The sequence below is a fragment of the Salvelinus namaycush genome, chromosome 2 (assembly GCF_016432855.1).
Source record: "Salvelinus namaycush isolate Seneca chromosome 2, SaNama_1.0, whole genome shotgun sequence".
In the NCBI taxonomy this organism is placed as follows: Eukaryota; Metazoa; Chordata; class Actinopteri; order Salmoniformes; family Salmonidae; genus Salvelinus; species Salvelinus namaycush.
The window spans coordinates 16,597,267-16,619,699 of record NC_052308.1 but is presented as its reverse complement, the minus strand read 5'-3'; the positions used below and the strand labels follow the sequence as shown (position 1 = coordinate 16,619,699).

At 43.0% G+C, this 22,433-nt stretch overlaps 1 protein-coding gene across 1 annotated transcript; it reads right to left on the bottom strand.

Moving 5' to 3' along the window:
• Positions 1-827: 827 nt before the first annotated feature.
• LOC120024688 (short-chain dehydrogenase/reductase 3-like) lies at positions 828-14,544 on the bottom strand. Its single transcript, XM_038968931.1, has 6 exons — positions 13,948-14,544; positions 7,341-7,484; positions 6,863-6,982; positions 1,621-1,859; positions 1,402-1,527; positions 828-1,308 (listed from the first exon to the last, which is right to left on the bottom strand). Exons 1-6 carry the CDS (start codon positions 14,140-14,142, stop codon positions 1,224-1,226), a joined length of 909 nt encoding a protein of 302 aa, XP_038824859.1. The 5' UTR covers positions 14,143-14,544; the 3' UTR covers positions 828-1,223.
• Between the last annotated feature and the right edge of the window lie 7,889 nt (positions 14,545-22,433).

The following is a 22,433-nucleotide window of genomic DNA, read 5'->3' as shown; positions in this document are numbered from 1 at the left end:
GTAACATATCATACAAATTGTAAGTACACAAGTGGATGACATTGTACACAAAAACGGGGACCCATCTTGTCTTGTGAGCACCACATTCAAAACTACTAGCTGAAATTATACAACATTTCAGAGCATCACTTTAACTAGAGGAAGGGTCTCTCTCACACAGCAAGGAGGGCAAAGATTACATTATTCCCCTGATGATATAGTACAGCATGGCAATGTCATAAAGATAACCAAGGCCTATTTATTAATCATTAAATACCTCCACTCCGGAAGATGAAAGCTTGTCCTTCTAAATCAGGTTTCCCCCGACACCACACATATTGTAATTTACAAGGTTCTCTTTGATGATATCAGGGATACATCTCGCAAGGCCTTTTTAAACCATGTTTTCAATTATTCAATAAAACATGAATGGTTTAATGGTTAACTATTTTCCAGCATGCAACAACTTGTGGCCGGGATTCAATCCGAGCACTCTAGTTGATAAATGCTACTTTTAAAGGCAATGTTAGCACATTTATGGTCAACGCTACAGATGTCGGCTAGGAAATTTCCTTTAAATCTCAAATGTCATTTAACGTGGTTTTGTATTTAATCCCGGCCCTAATCTTCTTCATAGTGTATAAGTGAGCAGTGTATGGATCTGTCTTGCCTTCCAATGAATGTTGCTCATTTGCTGTTTTGACAACACATCCTGGCATGGTCAAAGATCTCATGGTTTGCATAACTGTGTTATCATTCTCTACCATGTGAGAATCATCTGGTTAACTCTGCTGTGTTGACCACTCAGTAGACATTTTCCAGTCTACATGCACAAAGAGACACCATGGTTCTCTGAAAAAGTATTTTATTAATGTGATTCCATTCCAAGACACATTATTGATAGGATAAAGAAAGGATAATAAAAAAAACTGACTTGTGGAAAAAAGGCTGTTGATCCAGGCAAGTTTTGCATGGCTTATGTTCAATGTGTGAATGGTATTAAGTCCGTCCAACTACACACAGGAGATCAAGAATGTGACCAGGATAAGTTCCAGCAGCTTGTAAGCTAAACTTACCTGCCGAAGCAACGATACATGCTGAAGTCCCCATGACACTTTGCTGCATACTTTCAAAAGGCTTTCATTGTTTCCCAATGTCCTGTAGCCCATGTATACTTCCCTTCAACATCCTCTGGAGTTAATGAGGTTCCTCTGATATGTATTGACATTCAGGATCATTTGTGTTTATGTCCTCCCCTTGAATGTGTTCATGCAGTTATAGGTTCCAGAAAACTTGTGGATCTCTTCAAGTGCAGCCTGTGGCATAAAGCTAGGGTGTGGAGAAAATACAGAGATAGGGGGTTACCTATGAGTGAAAAACATGTATGTACTTTAAATTGGTCAAAATCACATGAGGCATTACCTTTTGAGGACAACGAGAGCATGCATGGTCCAGGGCATGTAAAGGTAGGCTGTGTTCGTCCTGACTGCATCCACAGTCCTTTCAGCAACTGTCTCTGGCTTGAGGGGAGGGAAGAGCGCTGGAAACCTACAGGACCAGAAAAACCAGCAAGATTAGGTATGCAGTAACTGCAATACATGGTTTCATCTAAACTATGGTGTGAAGAACCATGTTGCTCACCTGACTCTCATACCCTGGAACATCTCAGTGTTGGTGTGGAAGGGGAGCACGGTGGTGCAACCCACCCCGGGACAGTCCAGCAGGCCCAGAGTCAGGCTCTCCATGAAGGCCAGGGAGGAGGCCTTGGAGGTGCAGTAATCTATGGCCCCAGGGATGGGCGATTGGGAGAGGATGGAGTTTATACAGACTACGTGGCCATGCTGGAGCTCCAGCATCCGTGGCAGGAAGGCCTTTGTAGTCTGGATGGTGGAGAAAAAGGGAGGGAGGGCGTTTTTTTGAGAAAATGTGCCGTTAAAGACATGAAATAGAGACACGCAGGGGAAGCAGGCCCGAGTGGAGCCACAGATTGAGTATACATTTATTTTTAGCTGATGATTGCATTTCTGTCTGCGCACAACCTGACAGTTTGATCTATATTCAAACAGAGTGCCATAGGCCTTCTGATGTTCTACCTAGGGGCTGAAGCAGTAAGCCTATCATTTGGAAATACCACTAAACTCATTTAAATGAAGCTGTGACTGACATGCCTGCTGGGCGCCCACCTCTGTCAACATGCAGGGTTATCTTCTTATGGCTGCAATCCCGTTAACGGGATGATATGACAACAGCCAGTGAAAGTGCAGGGCGCCAAATTCAAACAACAGAAATCTCATAATTAAAATTCCTCAAACATACATGTATCTCATACCATTTTAAAGGTAATCTTGTTGTTAATCCCACCAAAGTGTCCGATTTCAAAAAGGCTTTTCAGCGAAAGCACCACAAACGATTGTTAGGTCACCGCAAAATCACAGACAAACACAGTCCTTTTTCCAGCCAAAGACAGGAGTCACAAAAACTAGAAATAGAGATAAAATGAATCACTAACCTTTGATGATCTTTATCAGATAACACTCATAGGACTTCATGTTACACAATACATATATGTTTTGTTCGATAAAGTTAATATCTATATCCAAAAACCTCAGTTTACATTGGCGCCATGTTCAGAAATGCCTCCAAAATATCAGGAGAAATTGCAAATTGTCAAATAACAGAAATACTCATCATAAACTTTGATGAAAGATACATGTTTTACATAGAATTAAATATACACTTGTTCTTAATGCAACCGCTGTGTGTCACGATCGTCAAAGGGAGAGAGAGAGGACCAAGGCGCAGCGCGTGAAAAATACATCTTCTTTTTATTATAAGAAGGAAAACGAAACAAAACAACAAACAGACGACCGTGAAGCTATATAAATGCAGATAGTGCTGACACAAACACTACACATAGACAATTACCCACAAAACAGCTAAAGCCTATGGTTGCCTTAAATATGGCTCCCAATCAGAGACAACAATAACCAGCTGTCTCTAATTGAGACCCAATTCAGGCAACCATAGACTTTCCTAGACACCTACACTGAACACTAAACCATCTACTCTACTAAACCCCCTAAACCATACAACACCCTAGACAATACAAAAACACACAAACTTCCCCATGTCACACCCTGACCTAACTAAAATAATAATGAAAACAAAGATAACTAAGGCCAGGGTGTGACATAATCCCCCCCCTTAAGGTGCGAACTCCGGGCGCACCAGCATAAAGTCTAGGGGAGGGTCTGGGTGGGCGTCTGTCCACGGTGGCGGCTCTGGCACTGGTCGTGGTCCCCACCCCACCATAGTCACTACCCGCTTTCTTAACCCCACTGGAATAAGGGGCAGCACCGGACTAAGTGGCAGCACCGGACTAAGGGGCAGCACTGTACTAAGGGGCAGTACCGGACTAAGGGGCAGCACCAGGATAAGGGGTAGCACCAGGATAAGGGGTAGCACAAGGATAAGGGGTAGCACCAGGATAAGGGGCAGTACCAGGATAAGGGGCAGCACCAGGATAAGGGGCAGCTCCGGACTGAGGGACGGCAGCTCCGGACTGAGGGACAGCACCGGACTGAAGGGCAGCACCGGACTGAATGGCGGATCCTGGCTGGCTGGCTCTGGCGGATCCTGGCTGGCTGGCGGATCCTGGCTGGCTGGCTCTGGCGGATCCTGGCTGGACGGCTCTGGCGGATCCTGGCTGGACGGCTCTGGCGGATCCTGGCTGGACGGCTCTGGCGGATCCTGGCTGGACGGCTCATGGCTGGCTGACGGATCTGGCTGCTCATGGCTGGCTGACGGATCTGGCTGCTCATGGCTGGCTGACGGATCTGGCTGCTCATGGCTGGCTGACGGATCTGGCTGCTCATGGCTGGCTGACGGATCTGGCTGCTCATGGCTGGCTGACGGATCTGGCTGCTCATGGCTGGCTGACGGATCTGGCTGCTCATGGCTGGCTGACGGCTCTGGCGGATCCTGTCTGGTTGGCGGCTCTGGCGGATCCTGTCTGGTTGGCGGCTCTGGCGGATCCTGTCTGGTTGGCGGCTCTGGCGGATCCTGTCTGGTTGGCGGCTCTGGCGGATCCTGTCTGGTTGGCGGCTCTGGCAGATCCTGTCTGGTTGGCGGCTCTGGCAGATCCTGTCTGGTTGGCGGCTCTGGCAGATCCTGTCTGGTTGGCGGCTCTGGCAGATCCTGACTGACGAATGGCTCTAGCGGCTCCTGACTGACTAACGGCTCTGACGGCTCGGGACAGACGGGCGGCTCTAATGGCTCGGGACAGACGGATGGCTCAGACGGCACTGGGCAGACGGATGGCTCAGATGGCGCTGGGGAGACGGATGGCTCAGATGGCGCTGGGGAGACGGATGGCTCAGATGGCGCTGGGGAGACGGATGGCTCAGATGGCGCTGGGGAGACGGATGGCTCAGATGGCACTGGGCAGACGGATGGCTCTGGCTGGATGAGGCGCACTGTAGGCCTGGTGCGTGGTGCCGGAACTGGAGTCACCGGGCTAAGGACACGCACCTTCAGGCTAGTGCGGGGAGAAGGAACAGGGCATACTGGACCCTGGGAGCGCACATTAGGCCTAGTGCGTGGTGCCGGAACTGGTGGTACCGGACTGGGGACACGCATCTCAGGGCTAGTGCGGGGAGCAGCAACAGGACGCACAGGACTCTGAGGACACACAGGAGGCTTGGTGCGTGGTTTAGGCACTGGTAGTAAAGGGCTGGAGACACGCACCATAGGGCTAGTGCGTGGAGGAGGCACTGGTGGTACTGGACTGGGGCGGGGAGGTGGCGCCGGAAATACCGGACCGTGCAGGCGTACTGGTTCCCTTGAACACCGAGCCTGCCCAACCTTACCTGGTTGAATGCTCCCCGTCGCCCGACCAGTGCGGGGAGGTGGAATAACCCGCACCGGGCTATGTAGGCGAACCGGGGACACCATGCGTAAGGCTGGTGCCATGTATGCCGGCCCGAGGAGACGCACTGGAGACCAGACGCGTTGAGCCGGCATCATGGCACCTGGCTCAATGCCCAATCTAGCCCTACCAGTGCGGGGAGGTGGAATAACCCGCACCGGGCTATGAACACGTACAGGAGACACCGTGCGCTCTATTGCGTAACACGGTGTCCGCCCGTACTCCCGCTCTCCACGGTTAGCCTGGGAAGTGGGCGCAGGTCTCCTACCTGCCCTCGGCCCACTACGTCTTAGCCCCCCCCCAAGAAATTTTTGGGTAGTACTCGCGGGCTTCCAGCCTTGCCTCCGTGCTGCCTCCTCATATCGCCTCCTCTCGGCTTTCGCTGCCTCCAGCTCTTCACGAGGGAGGCGATATTCTCCCGGTTGTGCCCAAGGTCCCTTTCCATCTAATATCTCCTCCCATGTCCATGAATCCTTGATGCCTTGATCCTGTTGCCGCTTGTCACGCTGCTTGATCCGGGTTTGGTGGGTAATTCTGTCACGATCGTCAAAGGGAGAGAGAGAGGACCAAGGCGCAGCGCGTGAAAAATACATCTTCTTTTTATTATAAGAAGGAAAACGAAACAAAACAACAAACAGACGACCGTGAAGCTATATAAATGCAGATAGTGCTGACACAAACACTACACATAGACAATTACCCACAAAACAGCTAAAGCCTATGGTTGCCTTAAATATGGCTCCCAATCAGAGACAACAATAACCAGCTGTCTCTAATTGAGACCCAATTCAGGCAACCATAGACTTTCCTAGACACCTACACTGAACACTAAACCATCTACTCTACTAAACCCCCTAAACCATACAACACCCTAGACAATACAAAAACACACAAACTTCCCCATGTCACACCCTGACCTAACTAAAATAATAATGAAAACAAAGATAACTAAGGCCAGGGTGTGACACTGTGTCAGATTTCAAAAATCTTTACGGCAAAACACAATATTCAATAATCTGAAAACAGCGTTCAGTCACAAAAGCAAGCCATACAGTTACCCGCCAAATTGTGCAGTCAACAAAACTCATAAAAAGCATGATAAATCTTCACTTACCTTTGCTGATCTTCGACGGAATGCACTCCCAGGACTCCCACTTCCACAAAATGTTTTCGTTTTGTTCGGTAATGTCCATCATTTATGTCCAAATAGCTATTTTTGTTAGCGTGTTTGGTAAACAAATCCAACGTCAGGAAGCGCGTTCACTAAAAGCAGACGAAATGTTCAAAAGTTCTGCAACAGTCAGTAGAAACATGTCAAACGATGTATTGAATCAATCTTTAGAATCTTTTTAACATACATCTTGAATAACGTTCCAACCGGAGAATTACATTGACTTCAGATGTGCGATGGAACATAGCTCCCTCTCATATGAACGCGCATGGTCAGAGCATGGTCAGGTCATGATAGACATGACTAATTCCTGTCTCCTTCGGCCCCACTTCACAGTAGAGGCATCAGACAAGTTTCTACAGACTGTTGACATCTAGTGGAAGCCGTAGGAAGTGCAAACTCATCCATATCTCACTGTGAATTCAATAGGATCTTGGTTGAAAATCGACCAACCTCAAAATTCCCACTTCCTGTTTGGATTTTTTCTCAGGTTTTTGCCTGCCATATGAGTTCTGTTATACTCACAGACATAATTCAAACAGTTTTAGAAACTTCAGAGTGTTTTCTATCCAATACAAATAATAATATGCATATATTAGCAACTGGGACTGACGAGCAGGCAGTTTACTATGGGCACCTCTGGGCACCTTTCATCCAAGCTACTCAATACTGCCCCTGCATCCATAAGAAGTTATTGGCCACTAAAAGCACTTGTGGAGAATGATAAGATTGATCTAACTATAAGGAAACCCACACCTCTCTTCTTAAACCTCAACAACACTTACCCAAAACTGCCCCATTGTGTTGATGTGTTGAGATTTCAAAAGAGCGTCATCGTCGCAGTCCATCAGACTTTTCCCATGGACCACTGCAGCGTTATTCACCAGGATCGTAACATCTCCCACCTGGGAAAAGAATAACATAACAAATGTCAAAAACAAGACTGCGTTTTTATTTCTCATATTTAAGAAGTTATCCACTTTCTACCTACTTTCTTTTCATGTGAAGTTATGTAGTAGAGCTGACAGACAGTCATATTCAACACTCTTATCTTATCCAGACATTGCAATTGAGGTGTAATCTATATGTCAGATGGTGGAGAGGAATTAAGGAGCTATGAACCCCTGTCAGTTCCGTGGAGGGGAGTAACAGCAGATAGAAACCTTGACCTGTGAGCGTTTCACTGGCTCAAAACAACTTTTTTATTTGTCTGGATAAATATTGCTCATTGGATTTACTATGGATCTACTGTAAATAGCATACCTTCTCTCTGACCACCTTGGCCTGCTTGTAAACCTCCTCCCGATTGGCCACGTCGCACAGGAAGTAGTGGCACTCTGTTCCTGATTGGGAGATGTCTTCGCATGTCTCTTTCAGACACTTCTCTGTGCGGCCCCACAGGATCACCTAAGAAAGGAAACATATTGGAGGTAAACTAGCCATGGGTTACAAAATAGGGTTAGAAAACGACTGACAATGAAGTTGTGTAATACTCTATGTAATATGCTCTGAAGATGAACAAGTAACGCAGCTGCTTGAATAGTGATATTTAGCTTTTCAACAATCAGCGATCTGTACATTTATTGTTGTCCAAATCCTGAGAAAAACATGACTAAAATAAGTTTAATGGTGTTAGGTTCTGGCTTGAAATATACTTATTCATGTTGCCATACTAGAACTTATTGATTACTTTACATGTAAAATAAATGTATATGTTGGGGCTCAATGAACAGGAACTTTGTGTATGGAAAGTTACTGAGTGAGACAGAAAATGTATTAACTATTATGAATTATTAAACATGTTATTAACCTCTTTGGGCTCAAGGGGCAGTATTGAGTAGCCAGATAAAAGGTGCCCATTTCAAAAAGGCCTCGTACTCAATTCTTGCTCGTACAATATGCATATTATTATTACTATTGGATAGAAAACACTCTCTAGTTTCTAAAACCGTTTGAATTATATCTGTGGGTGAAACAGAACTGGACTTAGAGCAATTTTCCTATGTGTATGTCATAATGCAGAATTTTGCTGGCTGTTCTGAGACCTGTGTATTAATTTGCCTGTCCTCTATTGGTTGAGATGCACTGCATACGCCTTCCACTGGGTGTCAGCGAATAGGGAGAGTTGAAATGGAGTTTCTACGTAGGTCCCAAAGGTTATAAATTGCTTGGAACCGAAGTGTCCCATCTTTCCACTCTTCGCTCTGACGCAGGAAGGGTCTTGGCATGTCATTTTAGAAGCTCCCGTATTAGCTCCTAGATATATCCGGCTCTGTTTTTATTCGATATAGGTGTTGAAGACATCGTAATGTTGTTATTTTAAACCGAATTATATCAGTTTATGTCAGTATATTGCGATTTTCGGGTATTTATTTTCGTGACGTTTTAGGAAGTTGGGTATCTCTGGCCCACATGGCTATTGTTTATTGCTAATTGCAACGTTGAAGACGACGTTCTCCAACCTAGCAACGATTATTTTGGACAAAGGACACATTTCCCAAGATTCTGATGGGAGTTCATCTAAAAGTAAGAACTATTTATGCTGATAATTCATTGTTCTGTTGAAAAATGTCAAATGCATAAGACGCCATTTCCTGCAGTGTAGCCTTGCGTTATCGCAGCCTGTATTGCGCAGTAAGGTTAATTTTAAAAATGTAATTCAGCGATTGCATTAAGAACTAATTTGTCTTTCAATTGCTGTCCAACCTGTATTTTTTTAGTCAAGTTTATGAATAGTATTCGATAAGAAAAGGTGCCTTTACAAGATGGCGCCGGACAGATTGCTTGACGTTATGGACACTATTCTCATTGTCTAAGCACGATTTGTGCCGCTAAATATGCACATTTTCGAACAAACTCTATATGCATTGTGTAATATGATGTTTTGGTGGTTTATACGTTATAGCTATTTTTGCCTTGAATCAATGCTGTTGTTATGTTTGCTATTGTGCTAAGCTAATATAACGCTATATTGTGTTTTCGCTGTAAAACACTTGATAAATCGGAAATATTGTCTGGAATCACAAGATGCCTGTCTTTCAATTGCTGTACACTATGTATTTTTCAGAAATGTTTTATGATGAGTATTTAGTTATTTGGCGTTGGTGTCTGTAATTTTTCTGTCTGCTTTCGGTGCAATTTCTGACTGTAGCTGCAATGTAAACTATGATTTATACCTGAAATATGCACATTTTTCTAACAAAACATATGCTATACAATAAATATGTTATCAGACTGTCATCTGATGAAGTTGTTTCTTGGTTAGTGGCTATTTATATCTTTATTTGGTCGAATTTGTGATAGCTACTGATGTAGTAAAAAACTGATGGAGTAAAAATAGTGGTGTCTTTTGCTAACGTGGTTAGCTAATAGATTTACATATTGTGTCTTCCCTGTAAAACATTTTTAAAAAATCGGACATGTTGGCTTGATTCACAAGATGTGTACCTTTCATCTGGTGTCTTGGACTTGTTAATGTGTGAAAGTTAAATATTTAAAAAAAATATCTTTTGAATTTCGCGCCCTGCACTTGAAGTGGCTGTTGTCATAAGTGTACCGACGTCGGGCTTGCACGCCAAACAGGTTAAACATGGATATTAATATTTTTAAGGAAGGAGGCAAAGGGCAACCGTCTAGTCTCAGTTCCTGATAACGCAGGCCAGCTGCTGTGGAAATAGGACAAGGAAGGATGTGGAACTCAACTCGAGATACGGTCAACAGTTGAAGAGAGAAGAAACCTCTGGGAGGGGGGCCAGAGGGGCCCACCCCGAAGACCATCTAATGTAACTACTGTCCTATCTCACACACACACACACACACACACTTCAAGGCCTATGTTCTAAACTTAGGGAGGACCATGACAATACCAGTAAGAGGAACATACTGAGTTTCTGCCTAACAACAGAGAAGGATGTTTATCTTAGACATACAAAGAGGTGACTCCTAGTCAAAAGGTATAAATATGTGCTTGTGTGACTTGGGTTGAGTAAACCTTGGTTTGAGCTTTTACTAGTCGTCCGTTTGAGTTTTTACTCTCTTTGCTCAGAAGTTAACAATGGGTAGCCAAAACCAAATAACTATACCAACATCCCATGCTCTCAACAAGATGCAGCATTTGGTCCAAAAGGATGAGAAGACATCATTTGGTTGAAATGTTCATTTAATTCATAGAACAGAGAGGCCATTTTTAGGTGCAACAAATAGTTTGAGTGAGATAAAGTGGGTGGATTTGCAGTATGAATGAACCGTCTCTTCATCAGCCTGGTGAGGCTAAATGAAGCTCAGTCATTAGAGCAGAGAACATGGGGTAGGATGGAGGTGGGGGGCAGCGATTGGGCAATTAGATCTGTCAGTCTTTGGGGTCAGTAATGAAATAAGGTGTCGAGCCCTCCTCATCTCTCAAACACACATTCTCAAAGAGATTACACAGCCTGTTGGGCACATGAGCCCAGTCATTTCTGGTCAGGGAGTCTGAAAACAGTGAGTGGGTGAAGTACTGAGGGGGCCAATGTAGAGCTTGGTTGGTTGCCTGTGACCGAGGTTAATATTTGAGCAGAAAGAAAGTGATCCTGTGTGTATGTGTGTGTTTGTGTGTGTCTGGGTGTGTGCGTGGGCACGTGAGTGCAAGCACTTGCATGTCTTTCATCCACCCTTACAGTATAATATCAATGTTGTGTAACTATAACAATCCTAATTCTAATAGGGAAGATCACTTAACACAAGTACAGGTCACAGTGACATCCTTGTCCTGATGGTGAAGAACACAGAGACAGCCAGGGGCTATAAGCACATATTTCTTTAGGAATTAATAGGAGGATAGTGTATCTCAACCTCTCAAACATGCATAGCTTTCCAAAGGTTGCCTAAGGTTTTGCTGCTATCTGTCTTGTTTTACTGCAACACTACATCTAGGGCAATCTGATCAGCTGTCTGTGATTTACATAATGGAAGCACTAAGCGAATGAGACTTTAAAGTGAAACGTTTGCTTTGGGGCCTTCATTCATTTGAGTGGGAGGATCACAATCTGCATGACATGTAGTTTTTATCAGTTCCAAGACTTCAACATGTTTGTCTTTCCACTGGATGGGTCTTTGTTTGAGTTAATTAGGATTGCTTTTTTGTTTGCTTCCTTTGCCAGCCCATTTTAGTAATCAGAAGAGATGGACAAGTGGCAAGTGGATCTAGTTAAATGACTGAAAGCCTTTTATAGGATTTCATCCTAACAGTATTCACACTGTGTTTTCCTGTTATTTAATTCATTATGCTTATCTGCCAGTGCCAACACAAACAATGGGCAGTTAAATCTAGAGCTATCAGTTTAGAATGCCTACGTGTTGAGGTAAGACTAATTCTAAATTCCCTCACATCAGGTGACTAAGTATCTCTGATAAACCAGTGATTACTCTGAAGTGCCATATCTGACAAGATTAAAAAACATTCACCAATTGTGTAAAACTGATGGTCTATTCAAGGACAGTAAGTCTTCGCCATTACAGAGGGCTGATGGGTCAGGGTGCAATGATGAACTGGCGGTGTGGTCATCCACATGCCTACACCACAACACAATTATATTTGACAAGGAAAAACCTGGGTTCAAGGATGGGCATGAACCCTTCTCTTCACAGCAGCTGTAGGGGATAGGGGCAAACAGGGAGAGAGGGCTTTGGGAGTTCAGGAGGCAGTCGCCTGTCCTGCTGCTGTCTAATTAGTGCAGAGACAGCAGGGTCAGTTGCAGGGCAATACCCAGCTGGGAGCAGCGTGCTTCCTGCACACACACACACACACGCACACACAAGCACACGCATACACACACAAGCACACACACACAAGCACACACGCACACTATATAGTGCTTCAATGAATCAACCTGGGTAGAGGCATATGTTCCCAGTTCTCCAGATGAGAAGCCAGGGCTGAGAAAGATTGCATTATCTCTTAGTTTTCTAAATTGTACTTCTTCCACATGTTCACAATATTATGATCAAAATATTGAGTTGCAAAACTGACCCCCCTTTGTTGTGAAGCAGCAAATGATAGCTTTTAAAAGCCACAGGTTTCCTCTGGGTTCTTCCATGAGAAGATGTTGATGAAAGGATGATGAGCGAGGCCAAAGCACTTTAACTTAAAATGTTTTTTTTTATAGCTCAGACAGTAATAAGCTGCAATTTTACATGAGGAAAAGGCCACATAAAAGAACAGCAATTATAAACCGGTTTGTTTGAGGCATGAATGCTGACAAAACATTTATTTTTACTGCTCTAATTACGTTGGTAACCAGTTTATAATAGCAATAAGGCACCTCTGGGGTTTGTGGTATATGGCCAATATCCAGGCACTCCGTGTTGGGTCGTGCTAAAAGACCCGCCCATAGCCATGGTATATTGGCTGTATACCACACCCCCTCGGGCCTTATTACTTAAATAACAACTGTGACTCTGTCGTTCGCCACATGGCAATTCATAAAGCTAGTCATTATTGGTCTAAGTTACATAGCGAACATGCAACTATCTTTTGATTTGATTTGTTAAAGGGGGATGTGGTATTCATATGAAATCATTGTGAAATGATTATGTCTCAATCTGTGTGTCCGAGAGGTGTAAAATGGACTGGACTCTGTCCATTACACATGAGCGCTAACAGAACACCACGGTGGCTCACTATGCACTCAGCTGTGTAATGTTTGAAGGAAGTTATAATAGGAATTGTGGGTAGTCTGACCAGTAGTGGAGGCCTGGCGGGGACTGTCAATGTAGTCACTGAGGTATTTCAAACCTAAGTGACTGCTCCTTGTTAGGGAGGGGGATGGGGATGGAGACTATTTATAAGACCCCTGGCTGGATGGTGAATGTTTACGATGGGTGAGGCAGCTAAAACATGTCACCTTCCTCTGTAGGCTTCATTTCACCTCAATAATGAACTCAATGTAAGGTAATTTCTGCCTTTCTGGTTTGCTTGAAAAACACATCTGAATCTGTTTTATTCTGGCAATGTGATGTCTTATGTTGGCACTTGGCATAGGTAAGTGTTCCTTTGCTGGTCCCAGATGAACAACAACATTTGTTCTGTGAGGATTATGTGATTAGCTTTCAAACATGTTTCTTCAGAGAGTTTCAAGTAGAAAAAAGAAGCACACATTCATCCCAAATCCATAGCAGGGTTTTGTTATCAATTGATCAGTTCTGCTGGCAGTCATAAACCAATAAAACTTTCTTCTGGACATTAATGATGCCTGATCTCATCCACTAACTCCTATTTCGGAGCTTTGTCTGAACAAATATAATTCTGTGCTTCACTATATCATGGCAGCGGTCAAACGGTCAGAGGGGGACCTTCAATTTCTGCAGACATGCCCTCTGGTTGAACTACTCTGTTGTGCAACTTGTACCAAAACTGAGGACCCTGTCCTGCAATCTCAATGGTCCATTTACTCCTAAGGTCATGACCCCCTGCATTCATATTGGAAGAAACAATAGATTGGAGTAACAAATGGGCGAACTGATGTCTTTGCCCTCACAATGTACCTACTGCAAACATGGAGATTTTGGTAAAAGAGGATGGGGGTGGGGCGGTACTACATCAATAAAAAATAATAGTTTTGTCAAGAAATGTGTGTAAATAAGACTATGTATAGCACAGGATGTGTTCAGAGGTACAGGTTGGTACAGGGTATGAACTCCGTCATCGTTATAACCATATAATTAACATGTACTAATTCAAAATATATGAAAACCTGCACAGGTGTGGGCTAATATTGGCTATTTTGAGTACTCCAATTGCCTAGGCTAAGACCCACTCACTTTTAATGCGCAACAAGTTGACTAATAAAAACAAAAAATTAAGAAACTAAACGCATGCATCTGTTTAATTTACCTTTTTAGCACCCTGCTTGGCAAACTCTTGAGCCAGGTGACGACCAATACCTCGCCCCCCGCCTGTGATCAGCACCACCTCCTTGGTCAGGGTTCTCCGTCTACTTGGTTGCAGTAAGCACACGCTTGCTTTCAATATGTAGTATAGAATGTGGATGGGGAACAGAACCATACAGCCCAAACACTTAAAATCCATGTTACTTCTTGTACAGTAGCCTAAATTCTCAGAACAACTTTCGAACACAGAAACACAAGTTCAGTAACGATATCCTCCAATCGTGATGTCCTTGGCAGAGCAGAGTTCAAGATGAGGTTTTTAGGTAATTATCGGGTTAAAACTAATAGCAGACTAAAGTAGGCTACTGCAGCACTTGAAGTCAATATTTCCTACAATTGATAACCTCGTCAATATACGGAGCTCAAGCATGTTTCTCAGTTTATTCCGAATACTGGCAAAACTATGTTATTTGATTCAATACCTCTTTACACCGGTAGTACTTTGTTACTTTTAACAAAACTGAACTCGAGTAACCTAAAGAAGGCGCGAGTGTCTCCAAAGGCATGCGCTACGGAATCGTCTACAACAAGTGTGTTGTGTTCCTTCCTTTAGACGTTACCGCCTCTGACTCTGGCAGCTTAATTTATAGAGCTCTGACTACCCGTTCTCGCAGTGCTGGAAAGACCTGTGATCTGAAGGGAGTTTTTTTAAGACCATTAATCCTGATTGACAGGTTGACTGGTGAGGAATATATTTATTGACTGTGTCGGCTGTGAATGGTTGTCTCGCTCCCCACCCCCGAGAAACGTTGGCCACCACTGCTGTGAAGGCATATTTCAGTTGCTCTCACTCTCTGATAAGTAATAGTTGGATACGTTTCTCATGCACTTGAGAAGTGCCATAACCTGCTTTGATAACTTACTTGGATTACTTTGATGGCACTTTGATGAGGCAACATTCACCCAAACTGGTTTAAGGGGTTTAAGGGGTTGGTTGCAGTATCCAGGTTGTGTGCACACACACAATCTCTGAAACTGAGAGCAGGCGGGGAGTAGATGTGTCAAGTGACTGGATTCGAAAATATTTGAGGGAAAAAAGTGGGGGGAAAATAGGAAGCACACAATTCTGCAGGAGCAAGCAGCAAGGAAGCAAAACAAGTTAACATGCCAGTAACACATTTTTTCAGATACCTCCAAATCAGGAATTTCTTAAGGACACATATCCCACAGTATGACATTAAGCCAAAGAATCCTAGACTTTATGATGTGCTACAGGCCCACATTGAGGCATCCACAGACACTATTAAAAGGGCTTGGGAGCAGGAACTTGGTTCAGAATACTCAGATGAGTAGGACTGGGTAGAAGCTCTCAGGAATATAAACCACAGTTCAGTGAATGCCAGACACAACCTTGTTCAGTTTAAGGTGATACACAGGTTACATTACTCAAAAGTTATACTGCATTAAATATTCCCAGACACCTCACAACTGTGAGAGGAACAAGCAGGATGAGGGGACTATGACCCACTTATGTTGGACATGTCCTAAGATACAGTTGAAGTCGGAAGTTTACATTCAGTTAGGTTGGAGTCATTAAAACCTGTTTATCAACCACTCCACAAATTTCGTGTTAACAGACTATAGTTTTGGCAAGTCGGTTAGGGCATCTACGTTGTGCATGACACAAGTAATTTTTCCAACAATTGTTTACAGACAGATTATTTCACTATAATTCACTGTGTCACAATTCCAGTGGGTCAGTAGTTTACATTCACTAAGTTGACTGTGCCTTTAAACAGCTTGGAAAATTCCAGAAAATTATGTCATGGCTTTAGAAGCTTCTGATAGGCTAATTGGCATAATTTGAGGTGTACCTGTGGATGTATTTCAAGGCCTACCTTCAAACTCAGTGCCTCTTGGCTTGACATCATGGGAAAATCAAAAGAAATCAGCCAAGACCTCAGAAAAAAAATTGTATACCTCCACAAGTCTGGTTCATCCTTGGGGGCAATTTCCAAATGCCTGAAGGTACCACGTTCATCTGTACAAACAATAGTACGCAAGTATAAACACCATGGGACCACGCAGCCGTCATACCGCTCAGCAAGGAGACGCATTCTGTCTCCTAGAGAATCAATCCCAGAACAACAGCAAAGGACCTTGTGGAGATGCTGGAGGAAATAGGTACAAAGTATCTATATCAGCAAGGAAAAAGCCACAGCTCTAAAACCGCCATAAAAAAGCCAGACTACGGTTTGCAAATGCACATGGGGACAAAGATCGTACTTTTTGGAGAAATGTCCTCTGGTCTGATGAAACAAAAATAGAACTGTTTGGCCATAATGACCATCGTTATGTTTGGAGGAAAAAGGAAAAAGAGCACCAAAAGGAAAAAGAACACCATCCCAACCGTGAAGCACGGGGGTGGCAGCATCATGTTGTGGGGGTGCTTTGCTGCAGGAGGGACTGGTGCACTTCACAAAATAGATGGCATCATGAGGCACGAAAATGATGTGGATATATTGAAGCAACATCTCAAGACATCAGTCAGGAAGTTAAAACTTGGTTGCAAATCGGTCTTCCAAATGGACAATAACCCCAAGCATACTTCCAAAGTTGTGGCAACATGGCTTTTAAGGACAACAAAGTCAAGGTATTGGAGTGGTCATCACAAAGCCCTGACCTCAACCCTATAGAAAATTTAGGGGCAGAACTGAAAAAGCGTGTGCGAGCAAGGAGGCCTAACCACCTGACTCAGTTACACCAGCTCTGTCAGGAGGAATGGGCCAAAATTCACCAAACTTATTGTGGGAAGCTTGTGGAAGGCTACCTGAAACGTTTGACCCAAGTTAAACAATTTAAAGGCAATGCTACCAAATACTAATTGAGTGTATGTAAACATCTGACCCACTGGGAATGTGATGAAAGAAATTAAAGCTGAAATAAATATTTTTCTCTACTGTTATTCTGACATTTCACATTCTTAAAATAAAGTGGTGATCCTAACTGACCTAAAACAGGGAATATTTACCTGGATTAAATGTCAGAAATTGTGAAAAATTGTGTTTAAATGTATTTGGCTAAGTTGTATGTAAAACTTCCGACTTCAACTGTACATGCTAACTGGGCTCTCATTTTTGATTACTTATCTCAAGGCTTTGATAGAGTTTTAGCCCCAGACCCATTGATCGCTCTGTTTGGTACAGTTGATGGGAATAACCAGGAAGGGAAGGCTGTCTCTCTTTGTACTCTATTAGCCAAAATGCTCATATTGCAATTTTGGAAATGGGAAACTGTACCTACCTTTGAAATGTGGTTACGGGATTTAGGGAATGTAATGCACATGTAAAAAAATTGACACAATACCGACAATAGAAGTTCAATGTTTTACAACATATGGCAGCCGATACTGGATAAATGGTCTATTCCCCCTTCATAACTGGGTTGATGATCTGCTGCTACTCTCTGCTGTACTCCACTCAATATTTATTTTTGGTTTAACTACACTGCTTGTAATGACTATATGCTGTATTCTTATAATATGTACCATCTAATAGGATTTTTAAAATTTTTGTATGTCTGAGTTAAGTTTTGTTTTGTCCTCTAAATTTGCCATGCCATTCAACACTATAATGAATGGCAATGTTTGTATGGCTGTCTTCTATTTTATTGGAAATTAATAAACATATATATATATTTTTTAAATATATTTGGCTGGTCTATATTGAGTGCACGTTATTTAATGGGTCTAATAATAGACATAATTTAAATTGTATTTTCTTTATTAGGATCCCATAAGCTGTTGCAAATCAGCAGCTCCTCTTCCTGGTGTCCACACAAAATATGAAAAATGTCATAATACAAAACATAAATAGACAACTGCTCCAGGACAGAACTACATAAATAAAATAAAAATACAAAATGGCACACTTAGCCTACATGTCAATACATTCACACAAACTATCTAGGTCAAATAGGGGAGAGTCGTTGTGAGGTGTTGCTTTATCTGTTTTTTTAAACCAGGTTTGCTGTTCATTTGAGCAATATGAGATGGAACGGAGTTCCGTGAAATAATGGCTCTATATAATACTGTACGCTTTCTTGAATTTGTTCTGGATTTGGGGACTGTGAAAAGACCTCTGGTGGCATGTCTGGTGGGGTAAGTGTGTGTGTGTGTGTGTTTTATTGTGGCATGAACACAACCAGACATGTTATTTTCTTCTGATTGTCAACCAAATCACTTGAAAAAGAAGGCTACCTGTGCATGTTCGTCCACTCCAAAATAATTCCAGCATCCAAACTGCATGTATACTCACGCCATTTGATGAATGGAAATAGACATCTGTTACAAAACACCAAACAGTGTGCCTAATGACATTCAGCCATTACCATTGATTAGGCCTACATTCATTGATGCGTCTTGCTGACAAATCTACTTTTTTTGTAGCCTGAAAAGTCAGGAGGACCTGGAATGGGGCTTAAACTGTCCCGGGAAGAATTGGATGCTCACCCTAACCCTAACTTACTAGACTAGGCTTCAATGTTTATTACCATAAACTTGAAATAGGCTACTAGTAGCCAGTTATGTAGTGGTAAAGAAAATAGGTGGGTAAACTTGGCAATCAGAACTGTCAGTACTCACTCCCTATACTTTCAATTAACTTTTTCTGCAATTTTACACACATGAACACACGCAGAAAAGGTAGCCTACATTCAATAAAATACATGAGTTGAATCAAAACATGTTTTACACCCTAGTTCATGAGTTGTCCATAATTCTAACCAAGAGTCACCTTATAGGCCTACTCTCATTAACGTATAGCCTACTTGTTGGATGGATTGGATGTGCATTGGTGTATAGCTGTAAGCTAGTTGTCTAGTGATGTTGTCGACCATCATCACCTGATCCAGGAAAGAAAACATATATTGATAGAAAATAATAATACTAAATAAATGGTCTAGGCCTACTATGCTACATCTGGCCCCGGATAGCACGGAGAACACCAATACCCGCGCGCAGCTGAAAACAAAGCAATGAGCACTCTAAACAGCTGACTGACAAAAGCAAACAATAATAAATCAATGGATAAATCTAACGCATTGGCATAAAGGCTATTTTTATCAAGGACGAAAGGTGAACAAATAGCAAAAATTAGGAAGTACAAAGGAAAATCTATGCGTAAAGGAGCTCAACTGAGGCCTAAATTCAGCATTACAGTGCTGGCCACAAAGAAATAAATGAGTTGAACCATGACAGAGAGGTGGGGGTGTTTGTTTAATTTGGAAGCTTTTATTTTCATATAGCTTTTATCCCCCCACCCTATGTACTGTGTTATCTTATGTTTCTGTTCTAGGAGCATCACAATTAAACTGTGTCTGCTACTCTTAGAACAGATCTGTATCAACTACATATTGCTGCTTTAAGACCATTTTGAGTCCACTGGGTCTTCTGCTGCTCTAAGAGCAGAATTCTGCTTGATCTTGATGTTGCTGCTCTAGGAGCAGATCAGGTACACTAGCAGTGCTGCTGCTCAACTAGGTAAATAGCCTAGCAGTTAGAGCATTGGGACAGGAACTCAAAGGTTGCTTGTTCGAATCCCTGAGCCTGCAAGGTGGAAAGATCTGCCATTCTGCCCACAACAACTTCTCCTCAGACGCCAGTGACGGAGGATGTTGATTAAGGCAGCCCCACACATCTCTCTGATTCACAGGGGTCACGTTAAATGCGGAAGACAAATATCAGCTGAATCCATTCAGTTGTGCAACTGACTAGATATCCCCTGTGCCTAGCTTTTGCTGCTCTAAGAGCAGTTTGAATCAACTGGGTCTAATGCGGCTTAAGAGCAGAACTGTACCGTGTCATTAATTTATGTTGCTGTTTTAGGAGCAGCATGAGTATACAGGGGGCATTGCTACGAACAAAACAGAACAGAGTCAACTAGATATTGCTGCTCTAAGAGCAGCTTGAGTCAACTGGGTCTTCTGCTGCTCTAAGAGCAGAACTGTCAGTACTGGACATCAATATATTCAGTACTCCATATTCCTCTTTTCCCATTTCCCTAAAATGTTTTATTGCCTTTGTCAGATCTGTATGGAGTCAGATGTGAGTGAGAACATCCAGCTCATCATACTGGGGCAGACCGCCTACTTCACAGCATGTCACAACACACACTTCCTCTATAAGGAATTGTTTTCTATTTAATCTAAATCATCTATATCTCTATGAAATTAAGTTGAACCAACGTGGACTAGATGTTGAATTAAGCACCAAATGGAAGAAAACTTACTAAAACAGAGACACTAGCTGAACATGTTCAATAAGAAACACTTTTTAGTTTTTGTTTTCTGTTGTGAAATGATTTGCTACGTTTCGCCTTAATGAATACGACCCTGATCGTAACCCACCATTTACAAATACCCATAACAGGGTTTCCTATGAGTATATCCTTCATTCTTAGAATAAAATAAAAAAATCTAGAACATAAAAGGGTTCTTCGGCTGTGCCCATACGAGGACCATTTGAAGAACCCCAAAAGGTTCTACCTGGAACCAAAAAGGGGTCTCTTATGGGGACAGCCAAAGAACCCTTTTGGAACCATTTTTTTTAAAGAGCGTAATAGTGGTTTGTGGTCCTCTAACAGATACCTGTTTAATTTTTAATTCCAAGGGAAGCCAGGCTTCCCCCTAAAAATGACAAGAAAACAACATACAAAATAATTTATCTGTCGTCTCTCTGTGTTAAATAAATTTCTTTCAATTCACAAGTGGCTGAATCTATCTCACCGGAGAAATCATCCAAGTGACGAAACAGCGCCCCTTTGTTTCTGTATTTGTAGCCCATCTATGCTGTCTGGTCAAAAAGAGTATGACATTGTTTCCACCCGTAGCATTAAATGCAAGGAAACCAGCGAGCATTTGACCTCCCTTGATGAAAAAGTATATAATAGTAGCCAATCAGCGTTGAGATAAACTGAGTGAGCTCACCTGTGAATGGTCCTGGCCCACCAAAAAACAGTCTCAAGGGAAGCCAGTTTTGATTTGGCTTCAGACCAATCACATCACATCAGAAGAAAACTGTAATTGTTGTATCCTGTTGTGTCGTTGTCCTCCGGTGGCTAGGTTGCTAGCTAAAATTGTCTCTTTCCTAAATTAGCCATGGGATTTGGAATTTTGTTTTAACTTAATTCTCAATACTGGCCAATGATTATAACGGCAATTCTAATCCAAACATGAATTCATACATTGTGGCCCTGGCCTGAGAGGATGGAAGTTCAACATGTAGCTAGATGTAGAAACGTTATACTAATGTTAACCATGAAAGAATGTTAGGCTAGCAAGCAAGCATTTTAGCCAGTAGCCTAGTACAACAAAAACTAAAAGGGTGTTTGACAGTCATAGACTGTTTAGGCAACATGAAACAAAAGAGATCTTCTGTTGGATCTGACAATTAATCTTGATGGTTGTACAGTCATCTCAAATATAACTGTGAAGGACCTCGGCGTTACTCCGGACCCTGATCTCTCTTTTGACGAACATATCAAGACTGTTTCAAGGACAGATTTTTCCCATCTACGTAACACTGCAAAAATCAGAAACTTTCTGTCCAAAAATGATGCAGAAAAATGTATCTATGCGTTTGTCACTTCCAGATTAGACTATAGCAATGCTCTACTTTCCGGCTACCTGGATAAAGCACTGAACAACCGTCAGTTAGTGCTAAACACGGCTGCTAGAATCTTGACTAGAACCAAAAAATGTGATCGTATTATTCCAGTGCTAGCCTCTCTACACTGGATTCCTGTTAAGGCTAGGGCTGATTTCAAGGTTTTACTGCTAACCTACAAAGCATTACATGAGGTTGCTCCTATCTATCTTTCCGATTTGGTCCTGCCGTACATACCTACACATACGCTACGGTCACAAGACGCAGGCCTCCTTATTGTCCCTAGAATTTCTAAGCAAACAGCTGGAGGCAGGGCTTTCTCCTATAGAGCTCAATTTTTATGGAATGGTCTGCCTATCCATGTGAGAGACGTGGACTCGGTCTCGACCTTTAAGTCTTTATTGAAGACGCATCTCTTCGGTAGGTCTTATGATTGAGTGTAGCTTGGCCCAGGGGTGTGAAGGTGAATGGAAAGGCACTGGAGCGACGAACCGCTCTTGCTGTCTCTGCCTGGCCGGTTCCTCTCTCTCCATTGGGATTCTCTGCCTCTAACTCTATTACGGGGACTGAGTCACTGGCTTACTGGTGCTCTTCCATGCTGTCCCTAGGAGGAGTGTGTCACTTGAGTGGGTTGAGTCACTGACGTGATATTCCTGTCCTGGTTGGCACCACCCTTAGGTTCGTGCCGTGGGGAGATCTTCGTGGGCTATATTCGGCCTTGTGTCAAGATAGTAGGTTGGTGGTTTGAAGATATCCCTCTAGTGGTGTGGGGGCTGTGCTTTGGCAAAGTGGGTGCGGTTGTATCCTGCCTGTTTGGCCATGTCCAT

What these genes read in the sequence shown, in the direction of transcription:
- LOC120024688 (XM_038968931.1), bottom strand. Translation starts at nt 14,142, where the DNA reads ATGGATTTTAAGTGTTTGGGCTGTATGGTTCTGTTCCCCATCCACATT. An exon ending in ACACAATGGGGCAGTTTTGG is followed by an intron (nt 1,860 to 6,862) that starts GTAAGTGTTGTT and finishes TCCACCATCCAG; the next exon opens with ACTACAAAGGCCTTCCTGCC. An exon ending in TTCCAGGGTATGAGAGTCAG is followed by an intron (nt 1,528 to 1,620) that starts GTGAGCAACATG and finishes CTGGTCCTGTAG; the next exon opens with GTTTCCAGCGCTCTTCCCTC.